This window comes from Leptodactylus fuscus, chromosome 11, assembly GCF_031893055.1.
Source record: "Leptodactylus fuscus isolate aLepFus1 chromosome 11, aLepFus1.hap2, whole genome shotgun sequence".
NCBI classification, from domain to species: Eukaryota; Metazoa; Chordata; class Amphibia; order Anura; family Leptodactylidae; genus Leptodactylus; species Leptodactylus fuscus.
The window spans coordinates 39,479,497-39,493,686 of record NC_134275.1 but is presented as its reverse complement, the minus strand read 5'-3'; the positions used below and the strand labels follow the sequence as shown (position 1 = coordinate 39,493,686).

General features: G+C 44.6%; 1 protein-coding gene across 6 annotated transcripts in view; it reads left to right on the top strand.

The window, feature by feature from the left end:
* KCNT1 (potassium sodium-activated channel subfamily T member 1) overlaps positions 1-14,190 on the top strand; it is a 214,274-nt gene that overhangs the window by 90,433 nt on the left and 109,651 nt on the right. For 2 of the 6 annotated variants that reach the window (XM_075259501.1, XM_075259499.1), the window contains exon 1: positions 11,177-11,592. The exons of the other annotated variants lie outside the window; for them this stretch is intronic. In XM_075259501.1, coding sequence (XP_075115602.1) covers positions 11,444-11,592 — 149 coding nt within the window. In that variant the 5' untranslated portion in view covers positions 11,177-11,443. Of the gene's footprint in view, positions 1-11,176; positions 11,593-14,190 lie in introns of those variants that run through there. 6 annotated transcript variants of the gene reach the window in all.

Here is a 14,190-nt window from a genome sequence, read left to right as displayed (position 1 = left end):
AACAGAACACAAATACATTTTTACACACCTTTAAAGTTATTTTCCAGGCTAATAACGGTGAAACTTCTGGGTGGCCGGGAGAGATGTAAAATAAAATGGAAGAAGATGACATACTTGCCCACCACATTTCCAGCGGCTCAGGCCTTAGTTTCTCCATGGGTGTAAATGAGTACAAATAAATACTTATAAAAAAAACCTCAGTCTTTAGAGAAAAAACATCCTGCATCTCTGGACAGTCTGTCTGTCCCGTCTCCCTCCTTCCGCAGTCTTCACTTCAAAGGACCTTGAACGGCAGCGTCTTGTGGTTTCCTGGCTCAGGGATCTCTATACACAAGCCAAATAATAGGACATGCCAGCTTTGGTGTATAGGTAAATGTAGAATAACTTGGATTTGTTTTCTTCATTTGTAAATGAGGCTTTCTTTTGCCAGAGATCAAAATGTGATTCGACTCTATAATATGTGAAGGATCGGTAGTGGATGCGGAGTGTTAACCTGCATGAAAAGCAATTCCCAAACATATCAGTCACCATAGGCTACCAGGCATGTGCTCTTTTATGGCCACTTGTATAGGGTGCTTGGCTCCCATTCAACAAATGTACATGGTACAGGCTGCCAAAATGGGCAGCTTCAAGGAATTTGACTCCCCCCCCCCCCTCCTGACTACGACTAATGGTACTAAGGGTATATTAGTGAATTTCTAGACATGCAGTTCTCTGATATACAAGCGTCAAAGTCTTAACAATTGTACTTTATGGGCTCCTGTGGATTATTGCCGAGAACAGGATCCTTGAACATGGCAATGCTTCTAATAAGACTTAAGGCCGCATGCATCATTGCCCATAATGTCATGATGAGTGTCCATAAGGTTTAAAGATGAGCAGTCACCACTCCAGATGTCACCGTGTAATCCTTATGAAATAACAATTCCGTGGATTATTTTCTTAGAATAGTATTGTGATGTCCCTCTGTTGTTCCTCCTGGAAATTTATTTGACATTGCTTTACTAACTTTTTGACAACTGAGTCGTAACACTTCTTTTATCAATAGGATGTGTGTGGCTTAGAAATGGATAGACTTGGCTAGTAGACAGAAGATGGGGAGGGGGATGCAGCTGTGGTTATTGGAATCAGGACCTTGATTGCCAGTGTTAGACTATAATATTATGTAATGTTACAGATACAAGACTCAGACCCCACAATTCAGTGCATTTAAGGGTTCATATACAGATGATGAAATATGACCATATTATAGCTGTGTGATATCGTTGTATTGATATATTCTTCACCGAGATGTAGTAATAGAACAAAAGAACAAGTGATTTGTCAGTAGGAACCATCTTTATAACACATTAGTGTGTGAACAGCCCCATGGAGAGTTACCTGCCCTGGTGTTAATGTGTATCCCGTGTATTAAATAATGCAACACATTTAGTGTACATTAGGAGAGCTCTGACCCTATATCCATGGCTGGAGACTGACTGCAATGTATCACCCTGGTAACAGACTGAGGATTTATGGGCGGTTATGAACATCAGATGCTATTCCTGTACTGACATAATAGGCATATTAACCCGCAAAATGCTAAAGCAGGCAAAAATTTACAGCTCTGCGGACTTGATGATGTCACTCTAGTACAGTGATGTCACAGCAGCTCAAATGTCCTGAGCCGCCTTCCCACTAGTGACTTCTCACAAGAAGTATATGCAGGATTTATGCAGATAGAAAGGACTGTATGGGTATGAGTATGATCATTAGTCGTATATACGTACACACAAACACACTTGACAGGTCGTCATATGGTGACCAAAATAGTCACCATTGGTTCACACTCGCGTTGGTGTCCGACAGCTAGTGTCCGATGCTAATGTCCGCGGAAGATTTTAGCATCGGACACTAGCTGCGTTCATTTGCAATTTGCATGATTTTAAATGGGACATAATGTTGTGTCCTTTAGTGTCCGTTTACAAAGATTTCCATTTTTTCAAATAGACAGCTAAGGGGGTGTTCACACTACCATCGATGTCCGACAGGTAGTGTCCGCTGCTAATGTCCATTCAAAATCTTGTGCGGACATTAGCAGCGGACACTAGCTGTGTCCGTGACATTTTGCATTGATTTAAATGGACATCGGGTGTGTTTTTTTACTCTCCGTGGGTGTCCTTAAAGGGGTATTCCCACGTCACATACTTACCCGTCTTCGTTCCTCTAAAATCTTCTGTCTTCCGGCTTTGTCTCGTCATTGGTGGGCGGGGTCACATATGCAAAGCCAAGCGGCGAGATGCCGCCGGCCCTGCGTGCGCGCTCATACACCAGTCTACCCTTCACAATGCGAATACAGACCCGACACCCTGCGGTTCTGTATTAGCATTGTGAAGGCTAGACTGGTGTATGAGCTTGCACGCAGGGCCGGCGGCATCTTGCCGCTTGGCTTTGCATATGTGACCCCGGAGCGGAACAGCATCGCTTCTGCCGCTGCTGTCTTCATGCAGGGCAGAAGCATAGCGATGTGCCTGTGCCAGCGTCTAACAGTCCCCAGCATCCGCCTATTACAGCAGATGCCGGGGAGTTAGATGCCGGCACAGGTGAAGCCAGCAACATCGCTATGCTTCTGCCCTGCATGAAGACAGCAGCGGCAGAAGCGATGCTGTTATTCCGCTCCTCCGCCCCCCGCCCTGGAATAGCAGCATCGCTTCTGCCGCTGCTGTCTTCATGCAGGGCAGAAGCATAGCGATGTTGCTGGCTTCACCTGTCCCCCAAAGGGTAAACTACCCCTCCCCCCTCCAGGCTCGCTCCCGTGCACTTAGCCCCTCCTCCCTCCCCCCTGAGAGCAGGCAGACACATCACTTGACTCAGGTCAGGGCTGTGGCCACAAAAAAATAAATAAAGTGAGATAGTGGCCAAACAAAGCAGTTTTGCTGAAGCAGTGTATTTAGGAGAAGTCTTACATTCACATTTACAAGCATTATAGATAGGATCCTTGTGACGGGACAACCCCTTTAAGTGTCCATTCTAGAGATGAGCGAGTAGTACTCGATCGAGTAGGTATTCGATCGAATACTACGGTATTCGAAATACTCGTACTTGATCGAGTACCACTTGCTATTCGAATGTAAAAGTTCGATGCAGAACCAGCATTGATTGGCCGAATGCTATACAGTCGGCTAATCAACGCTGGTTCTTCTCCTACCTTTAGAAGTCTTCTCTGTGCAGCATCCCCGCTGCATCTTCCGGCTCTGAATTCACTCTGCCAGGTCTCGGGCCTGGGCAGAGCCAACTGCGCATGTCCGCTTGTAGTGAATTCAGAGCCGGAAGATGCCGCGGGGATGCTGCAAGGAGAAGACTGCTCGGAGGATCCAGCCCGACCCTCACTCGTGGACTTGGTAAGCATAATTTGATCAAACGTTGCCTACCCCTGAAACGAGCATTTTCCCCCATAGACTATAATAGGGTTTGATATTCGATTCGAGTAGTCAAATATTGAGGGGCTACTCGAAACGAATATCGAACCTCTAACATTTTAACATTTTGTCGGGTATTGTGAACGCTCCCTAAGTCATGTAGGATTTAGCTGTCCGCTTGAAAAATCGGACATCTTTGTAAACGGACACTTAAGGACACAACATGATGTCCCATTTAAAATCATGCAAATTGTAACAGACACAGCTAGTGTCCAATGCTAAAATCTTCCGCAGACATTAGCATCGGACACTAGCTGTCGGACACCAACGCTAGTGTGAACGCCCCCTAACATGTTGCAAATGCAGCCAAGACTTTTCACTCTTGGTACCATTTGCTGCTAGCTTCAAGCTGTCATTTTAAGAAGAAAAAAGCTGACAACTGATGCTTGCATAGGTACGTGAAGAAGATGGTTGCATGTATCATTGTCAACTTGAACTAGAGAAAAGGCAAGAAGAGCTGCAGAAAATTCCACAGGAATGAGGCTTCATAAGTATTCCTTTTTTTTAATTTAAATAATAATTATAATTATTATATGGGACAACTATTATGTTGGGTCTAATGAGAGCGTTATGCTGTGTAGTGGGCACACTGGGGTGAGCATTATGATTAGTGGTGAGTACACTGGGGAGAGCATTATGCTGTGTGGTGGGTGCACTGGGGAGAGCATTATGCTTTGTGGAGGGTGCACTGGGGAGGTTTTTTTTTTTTTTGAGCCTAACTATGACTATAACTGCTCAGACTCCTTCATGGTCTGAGAACATCATTAAAGCTCCTGTAATTCAGGAAAAAAATAATAATTATTGAAAATGACTACACATCTAATTACACTACTACACATCTATATAATATATGATCATTAATATTTTGGTTTTTAAGCTGGAGTCAGAGTTGGTAACTTTTTTCCCGACTCCACCCAAAACTGGTTCCGACTCTGACTCCACAGCCCTGACTATAACCTAATGTAACCAGCACAATGACAAAATAATAGACTAAATATAAGAACCCGAAAATTATAGCGGTGACAGCACACGACATGGCAGCAAGGTCACCTTGGCAACTACGGCGCTGACGGTCCGGTGTCAGATATGCAGTATGCGCTAATCACATTTCATTATATGGATGGGCCATGCCAGCAGAATTTCACAGGGCTCGCCTTGTTTATTAACCCCTTCAGCCACACTCTTGTTGCTAAGCAGATCTTCTCTGTGTATATATAGTACACGGTAATTAAAAGGGAATTCTTCTTCTTATACACAACTCGTGGTTATGATTTCCTAGTGCTCTCACATAATAACACCAGGGTGGTCACATACATGTACAGAATCAGTTATAGATAAAGAAGACCAACTATTGAAGGGTCTGTGAGCTAAAGATAACATTAACAGCATCCTGATATTTTGTTACAGTGTATCAGTGCAAGTAAAATATATCCAGTTTAACACATAGATGATTATGTAGACTGCCTGCAATTGTAGCAAAGCTTCAGCTGTGAGAAGTATTAGGCATTTACAAAATTTCATCATTTTCTGCAAGATTTCTGCTATAAGTAACCCACCTTTACGATAGGTCATCAATATCTAATTGGTAGGGGTCCGACAGATGATCTGCTCAGGTCATCGCCGCTTCCCCTTCACATGCCAGTAATGTCTTATATATCAGTCAAGTGGTCTGTTTGCAGCTCAGTCCCTTTCAAGAGAATGGGGTTAAGCTGCAATACCAAACATAGCCACTAAACGATATACAGCGATGTTCTGATCCTAAGGATTGGTCATCAATATTACAATCCCAGGAAAAACCCTTTGCAGATCTTCTTACTACTATGCAAGGATTCAGCTTTATGTGCTGAAGACCAACAATTCCTTTTTACGACAGAGTCCATTAGGTTTTTCTTGTTCACTTACTGTGTAACCACAAGTCGCTATATACTCCGCCTAAAGCAGTTTCCACCCCTGCTTTTATTAATGTGCAGGGGATCTCATTGTATAAGTCCTCTTACCACATTAATGGGGATGACTTCATTTTCCTGGCAGATCCCTTGGTAATATCAGCAGATTATAGAGACTTTAAACACCATCATAGCCCTATGTGAATATATCCACATCAGTGGCGTAACTAGCGAAGACTGGGCCCCCCAGAAAACTTTTGACTTGGGGTGGGGTGGCATAGCGCCCCCTTTTCTGACCCCCATAGTGTTATGGACCATTTATACACACTATAATGACCCAAAGTGGCCTCCAGACGGTATAATATCTCATAGCAGTCCTTCCATATGGTGCAATGTCTCATAGTGGCCCCTCCAAACAGTATAATGTTCCACAGTGGCCCCTGCACACACACACACACACACTATTATGTGCCATAGTGGCCCCTGAATACAGTAGTATGTCCCAGTGGTGTAACTAGGAACGGCTGGGCCCCGTGGCGAAATGCCCCCCTTCCCCCTGCTGCAGACCCCCGACTGAACCCCTCCCCTTATTGCTGCGCTCTCTATTAAGCCCCAAAGTGGCCCCTGCACACACTATTATGTCCCATAGTGACCCCTACACACAATATTAAGCCCCATAGTGGCTCCTACACAGTATTATGCCCCATAGTGGCCCCTGCACACAGTATTATGCCCCATAATGACCCCTGCACACAGTATTATCCCCCATAGTGGCCCCTGCACACAGTATTATGTCCCATTGTGGCCCCTGCACACAGTATTATGCTCCACAGTGGTCCCTATGTAGGAGGATTATTAATATATATATATCCACTTGTGATGCCATAATATTACATTAGATAGATGTGTACTCTACAAGTCTGTGTATATACCTATATACTCCTAATTAGTCTGAAGTGGTATAATGATCGGAGATCTGGGGATGTGACAAACATAAAAAACAATATTACTTACTTTTTCCGGGCTCCGGCGCTCTCCCTGATACTTTTGACCCACTTCAGTATTGCTACAGACGTCATGCGAGTCAGGTCAGCAGTGCAACCAAAGAGGCCCAAAGACTGCCTGAAAATTCCGGAGCGTAGGAGAGGTGTGTATGTTTCCTCACCTCCGCTGGGCATCCGATCATTATACTCTGTGGTCTGAAAAGTATAATGATAGCAGTGATTGTTGGGAAAGGTGGATGTATAGCAGTGGCATAAATACTGATGTAGCAGCTGACGTAGGGCCCGGGACCTTAGGGCTGGCGGGCCCCTGATGCGTTTTTTTTTTTTTTTCTTAAATGTAGATTGTGAGCCCCACATAGAGCTCACAATGTACATTCTTCCCTATCAGTATGTCTTTTGTTGGAATATGGGATGGAAATCCATGCAAACACGGAGAGAACATACAAACTCCTTGTAGATGGTTTTTTGCCCTTGGTGGGATTTGAACACCAGGACTCCAGCGCTGCAGTGCTAACCACTGAGCCACCGTGTGCCCCCCCCCCCCCCATGCTGTTTTTATGTATTTATTTTTTGCTAATAGACCGTTACCAAGCAGGTAACAGGTCCTATTTATTTACCAATCCCCACTCCTGCTCACAACCACCTCCACTTCTTTTTCTGCCCTCCAGGGGGCCCAAGCGACATGATATGGTATGCAGAAGGGGAAGTGGCAGTGGCTGTGAGCAGGAGCAGGGATCGGTAAGTAAATAGGACCCATTAACTGCTTGGGTTACTCCAGTAAGTAGCGGCCTAATAACAAAAAAAAAAAAAAAACAGCATCAGGGGCCAGCCAGCCCCCTAAGGTCTCAGGCCCTGTGTCAGCCACTACCACTGCTACCCCGGTATTTATACCACTACCATACATCCACCTTCTGTCTTGTCAGTCAGTTTTTTCTCTCCTCTCCATACCTCTTTGGAGTGGCTGATTTACCAAAGTAATGTTGGGTTCACATTCGCGTACGTAGGAGACTCCACCACCGAGTCTGCCAAAAATTGGTAGAGAGAAAAGTCCTGCATGGAAGATTTTTCTCTTTGTCAGTTGCAGTATAAAACGTCAGAAACTTGATGGACACCTGTCAGACCCCATTATAATCCATGGGGTCCATGTGGAACCCCTGTTGTAGAGCATGAGTGGGCAGGAACATCAGAGATCCCAGTGCAGTTGTAAACCTAACCTCAATTCTTTAGTGTTGCTTTCCATTACAGCAAAGACAGATCTAGTATAAACTACAATATCTTAAACAAAAGTTGGGAAAAAGGTGATTTTACTCCACTTTCTCCTGGTCCAGTCCTTTTTAGTTCTACCACCATACTTTTTTCTGGCACGGTTCACTGACAGGCAGGTGAATAATTTGAGAGGGTGTAGAGGATGCAATTACACCCAGGCCCAGGAGCCTTAGGGGCCCCATAAGCACTGGCATAACTTAAATGGTTCACAGTGGTTTCATCATCCCTGGGTCCATAGGTCACCCTCACCACACAAAAGCCCCATTCACACGGGGCGCGGATGGCGGATTTGGTCCTGATTCTGACGCGGGAAGCCGCGTCAGAATAGGGCCGAAATCCGGCTGCCACGACTGTCACTCCTTCCGACAGTTGCGGCTTCCCGCTCTTTAGTAGGCCCAAATGAATGGGCCTAGTCGGGAGGGTGCTGCCGTAAGGCAGACGCCGTGGCTCAATGAGCTGCAGAATCCACCTGAAGAAAGGGCAGCTCGCTTCTTTTTTCCGTGAGCAGCAATATGCCGGTCATGAAAAAAAGTAAGCTAACGATCTACATAGACCACCATTGTGAGGGGGCGGATTATGACGTGGATTCTTCACCAAAATCCGCCCCCTCTTGCCCCGTGTGAGCGGAGCCAAAGGCTAGTTAAACTTCTTTGATTACTTTTCTGAATCCCTCTGATCACTGACAGTTTGCACATTGTAAATTTATTACCCCTGTCCTCTGGTGAACTGTAGTGAGAAAATGTATGAAGCTTATCCTTCCACTGTCAGAAAAGAGAGCGTTAACCTTTACATGTCAAATGGAGCAACTGGTCTGAGTGTAGTCAAGGACAGATTCTGGGGGGGAGGTTGCACCACAAAATGGGAGAAAACGGCTATGGGGGGCCCAAGCTGGACTTTCGCACCAGGGCCCTTAAGTCTCTAGTTATGCCACTGGTAATTGACCGAAGTGCGGCTAAGGAGGACCCAAACCAAGTGCATGGAGCGCTCAGTGAATGTAGTCTGAGATGTGAACTGATTTTAGGGTTTTTTTCTGAACTAAAACCTGCAGCACAAAGTGACTTTAGAGGATAGTTGTGAAAATCTCAGACTTTGCATAAATCAATAGTACAATATATATACATGAGGATTAAAGGGGTTTGCCAACCCCAGATGCATATTTTGACAGCTGTCCAGTGTGCAGCAGCTCTGCTTGCTTGTATAGGTATGAATGGAGAATGCGTACGCTTCCCTTTCAATGCTGTAGCGTGCAGTACTTAGAAATACCCAAATAAGTAGATCTGTGCAGGGTCCGGGTGTCAGATCCCCCAGAGATCAGATCTGAATAACCTAACTTGTGGAGAGGTCATCAGTATCAAAAATATATTTGGGTTTGAAAAACCCTTTTAAAGGGGCTCTATCAGCAAAACTTTGGTGTATGAGCCCCACATATGTGTGAATAGCATTTAAAAAGGCTATTCAGGCACCAGTAAAGTTATATTAAACCAACCCCCCCCCCCCCCCCCCCCCCCCCCCCCCCCGTTTTAAAATAAAACCCTAAAAAAGAATATGTTGTACTTACCTATTGTGCACGGTGGGCGGGCATTCAGGGTCCGACGGAATCTTCAGCCACGTCTCCTCTTCCAGCGATGTCCTAATACTACTGCTACTGCGCATGCACCCGCGACATTATTTATCAATGGCAGTTTGCGAGCGCCAGAGGAAGACGGGACCCGAGGACATCGCTGGAAGAGGAGGCGTGGCTGAAGATGCCGTCGGACCCTGAATGCCCGCCCACCGTGCACGATAGGTAAGTACAACATATTCTTTTTTAGGGTTTTATTTTAAAACTGGGGGGGGGGGGGGGTAGTTTAATATAACTTTACCGGTTTTAACTTCTTAAAGGCTATTCCCGCATATGTGGGGCTCTATCAGCAAAATTTTGCTGATAGAGCCACTTTAACAGGGTTGTCGAGGCAAAAATGGAAAACCCTTTTACATACACTGAACCCAAAAGTAAAGGAGAATCTGCACCATATCAGTAGGGGTGTGACTGCTGGGATCCCCACCAATCAGAAGAACTGGGGTCTAAATGGAGCGGTGGTCGGACATTGCTCTCCACTACACCATTCATTTAGATAACTGAATTACAGCTCTTAGCTATCTCTGGAGGTCCCATTTAAATAAATGGAGCGAAGACATATACATTGCAACATATAGGGGATAAGTTATTTCATGGGCCAACCTATTTTAGCAGAGATCTCCGAGTAAATGTCAGTTTAGCAGAGGAGCAGGTAAAGAACCAGTTGGGTGGAGAAAGAAGCATTTTCCTCTGGAAAGATATATTGCAAAGTTTCTTATATCCACTTTCACTATTGATTTATGGAAAGTTTTTTGAAAACTTAGTAACCATTTAAGTGTTATACTTAAGAAATATATAAAATTGTATACAATGGGATTTCGGCTTAGAAGTGGACCCACAAGACTTGATCTATGTCTCTGTGTACAGGACCCTCAGCATTATAGCATCTATTATAGTGGTCTCTTTATATGAGGCTGGTGGACCTTTTTGACCCCCATCAGACTCCATCCCCTGCGCTTCCTGTAGTTACATGCCTGTAGCCATGACAGATGGTCCAAAACTTGCTTCAAAGACCAAGAGGAACAGCTGAGGGCCCAGCTGCCCAAATATACCCACGTTTGGTCAAAGTGACGTTGATGGGCCTTTTATCCAGCGCATCACATCCACGGTGGGTTACTTGGCCCCTGATGAGATAAATACAAGACATACGTGTCTCCTATAGAGCTGACACTTCGATCTGTGTGTTATTAGGGTTGTATATGTGTCTGATGGGAGAATATATTCCACTATTTGTCATATATTAGTCATATATTACCCGTATAGAAGATAGTTGAGAGGCAAAAACAAAATATTAAAAAATATATAATATCAGATGTGTTATTTCCTGAAACTGGAATACCCCTTTAAGGAGTTTTCTGCTTATGGACACTCCCTAAATAAGCTGATAAGAAAGTGTCCCCCTGCTGGGACCCCTAGAATTCAGCTGTAATCTGGGGGGGCCTTGTAGTATCTTTTCAAGTTCCCTGCAGCGTCACCACAAGTGAGATGAAGCGTTACGCAGTCTGTCCCTATCAATGGGTTGTTAGGATAAGAGACCCTCCATGAGGACCCTGTAACAAAGTATATTATAGCATCTGGATATTATGGATAATATATGTATATTATGGCATCTGAGGGGTTCTCATTACTGGCGGGCCCCGGGTCAGCTGCAGTCTAAAACATAGCGGCCAGACTGAAGTCCACAATTCATGTCCTAAATGTACGGGGTCCATGAATGTAGGATAGGGGGTGGGGGGCATTTGTCTAGTGCTTAGGCTATTTTTTTTTAACCTTACATGTATAATGTTGGAGGGCCCCTTTAACTTGTGAGTGCTATACATAGCTAGTAACCAAGCATCAGGTGCAGGGATTTGCATTATGACAGAGGAGGGATGTAAGCAATGACTGTCACTGAGGAGGCTTCTTGTAGACATACTCTAGTATTCATTGCAGCATCTTGGAGGATGTGAGAATCTGCAGCAGCTCCTCAGAGCATCCCTACGCCGAAGACTCCTCTGCCCTAGAGACACTGAGTGAATGAATGCATCTCCTTACTCTGTCATCTAGTGCTGAAATCCATGGAGAGGAAAGGAATGTACCATTTCCCGGCGGGGAGCAGGGAAGAAGTATAAAATAAGGTGGTACTTGCCTGCAGTACAGAACTGCATGCAGTATGATCAGTGTGCATGTGAGTTGAAGACAGGGGAGGAATGTGCAACCTGAACTGAGAAGATGGCAAGAGCCAAGATGAAGAATTCTCCCTCGGAGATCAGCACAGGGTCCAAAATCGTCCCACCAATTACACGGGAAGACCTGAATGGAGTCAGCCCCCTGCTACCGGCTCGAATTATGGGGTCCCTGACAAGTGATGCAGGGCAGAGGTACCTAGCATACCCTTTATAGCTATGTATTGCAGTGGTGCATGGGGATGGGGGTGCATGTGGTATGGGGGCACACATCCGGGTATGCTATGCATGAATGCCAGCTGATGCCCGTAATGCAGCAAGATGCTGAGGAGTGAGTTATTGGCCAGAACGTAAATGGATGGGTAGTAGATGGGTACATCTCTATCCTGATGACCATGTTAATGTATAATGAATATTGCGGTGCCCACTATTATGGCAGTATGGTTGCATTGTGTTTACATGGCTTAGGTCACATGGTATAAGTATATGGCATCCCAATGAAGTTGATATACAGGGCATAACACTGCTCATTATGTTGTATTTGATACCAATAGAGCGCCAGCATATGGATGTATCATCCTTGTGCCCATTGGCATCCATCGCAGAGTCCTGTACATACTAGGGTAAATACAGTCCAAAGTTACTGAATATATGAGATATTATTATGCTTGTTATGATGTATACTATACCAATAAAATGCCAACGTAATAGGGCATCATCCCTGTGCCCCTTGATATCCATTGTACAGTCCCATACACACCAGGGCCTCACAAAGTTAATGGATAGATAAGAAATATTGTGGTGGTGCTTAAAGAGTTAATCCACAATTGCTCATCCTGTCATATCGGGTTCCATTCATCTATCGCTACCCCGGCCGCCTCCTTCTGCTTTTCAGGGACGTCCTGAACTACCACAAATGCAAAGCATCTCTAGTTACCTTCCACTGTGTACTATGCACATCAGCCATTATTTACATGTCATTAACTGTTTAGGATCTCAACACCTGCAGAATCCTGATTTATTTTGGAACAATTCTCATTACACCTCCACCCATTCCAAAAAATAAAAAAAGACCCGAAATTTAGGCAATTGGGCCCAAACCCTCAAAATTATAGATGATTTTTTTCTTTCCTGGGACATTGAAGAAAAGGATAATGAAGTCTTGATGTTTACAGTTCTCGTGGCTACCTGCAGGAGGTTCTGGCTCAGACGTCAAAGCAGCAGGCAGGCGCGGATCAGGAGATCAGGTTGTACTGGTCACCCGCTGTTTACTTTGTAATCTTGCTGCAGATCATAGTGGGACTAGAGGATTACATAATCTGTGTGGTTTCCGGACTTGTTGCTTAGTTGTGGATTTTTTTTATTTTTGTTATCCTGGACTTTTTCTGTAGCCATGCTGGGGGTTGTAGTATCACTACCAGTGAAGTATATACTGTCATATGCTATCAGGTGCTTGGAAACGTGTACAGTTAGGTTCATAGTGTCTATTCTTGCTTCTTGGCATGGTGGACCACAACTCCCATCATAGTAAGCAATGAACATCCTGGCCTCTAGGCATGGTGGACTACAACTCCCATCATAGTAAGCAATGAACAGCTTGGCCTCTAGGCATGGTAGACTACAACTCCCATCATGATGAGCAATGAACAGCCTGGCCTCTAGGCATGGTGGACTACAACTCCCATCATAGTAAGCAATAGACGTAACAGCTTCTAAGCATGGAGTACTGTAACTCCCATTGTAGTAAGCAATGGACATCCTGTTTACCAGGCGTGGGGGACTACAACTCCCATCATGATGAGCAATGGACATCCTGTCTTCTAGGCATGGTGGACCAGGACTCCCATCATAGTATATTAACACGCTTGGTTAGATGGATATTACGACTCCTCAACTGCAGTCAGAGCCATCCATAGTTAGTAGACCCCATGTTGTACTCTGCCATCGAAGTCTCTTTGACCAAAAGTTGTCCGGATATGATGAGACTTGTAGTGCCACCAGTCATGGACAACTAGTATATACTATAATGTTCTCAGGATATAGTCGCTTGGTATTTAGTTATATCATATTTCAGGTTTCTTCTGAACATCCATGTCTGGTACAGCTCTGGGTGCTGGAGAATCACAACTTGCACCATTGGGCATTGACTTAGGTGGGGTCTATGGATTTGGGGCCTAAACACCCATCCTGGGAATCTATGAGCTGTAAAAAGTTGGTAAGAATTGTCTAAGTTGAATCTTCTTCTGTTCAACCATTTCTATGGTTGGAAAGCCAAGGCTTGGTGCCAGCTATAATGGCCACTGTTGTCTGCCTTATCATCCAGATTTATTTGGGTAATGGAGTTGGGTTGATCTGCTCGGTCCTGATGACACTCCCTTTAAATGAATGTTAGACTAAAATACCATGAATAATGACATCACCTATAAAGTTTCTGTAACAGTTAGAGATAAATTTAAGGGTTAAAAGGGGTCATATTGAATTAGAAATAAAAGGTTCTGTCATTATTTCCAAAAATGGCACCACCCTTGGTCCATGGCTTTTTCGGGTATTGCAGCTCATTCAGATGAATAGAGCATAGCTGCAATACCGGACCCAGCCCTTAGTCAAGAGTGGCGCTGTTTCTGAAAATTTAAAAGAAAAAAAAAGTCTGATCCTTTTTTCTAATCCAGTACAACCCCCTTTAATTTCCATGTGGACAAAAGCGTCATCGATTGGCACTGGAAACGTGACTTCACATGTATCATTCATGAGCTGCCCGCACCTGGAGCGCATGCTATGTGTTGTGTGGCAGCT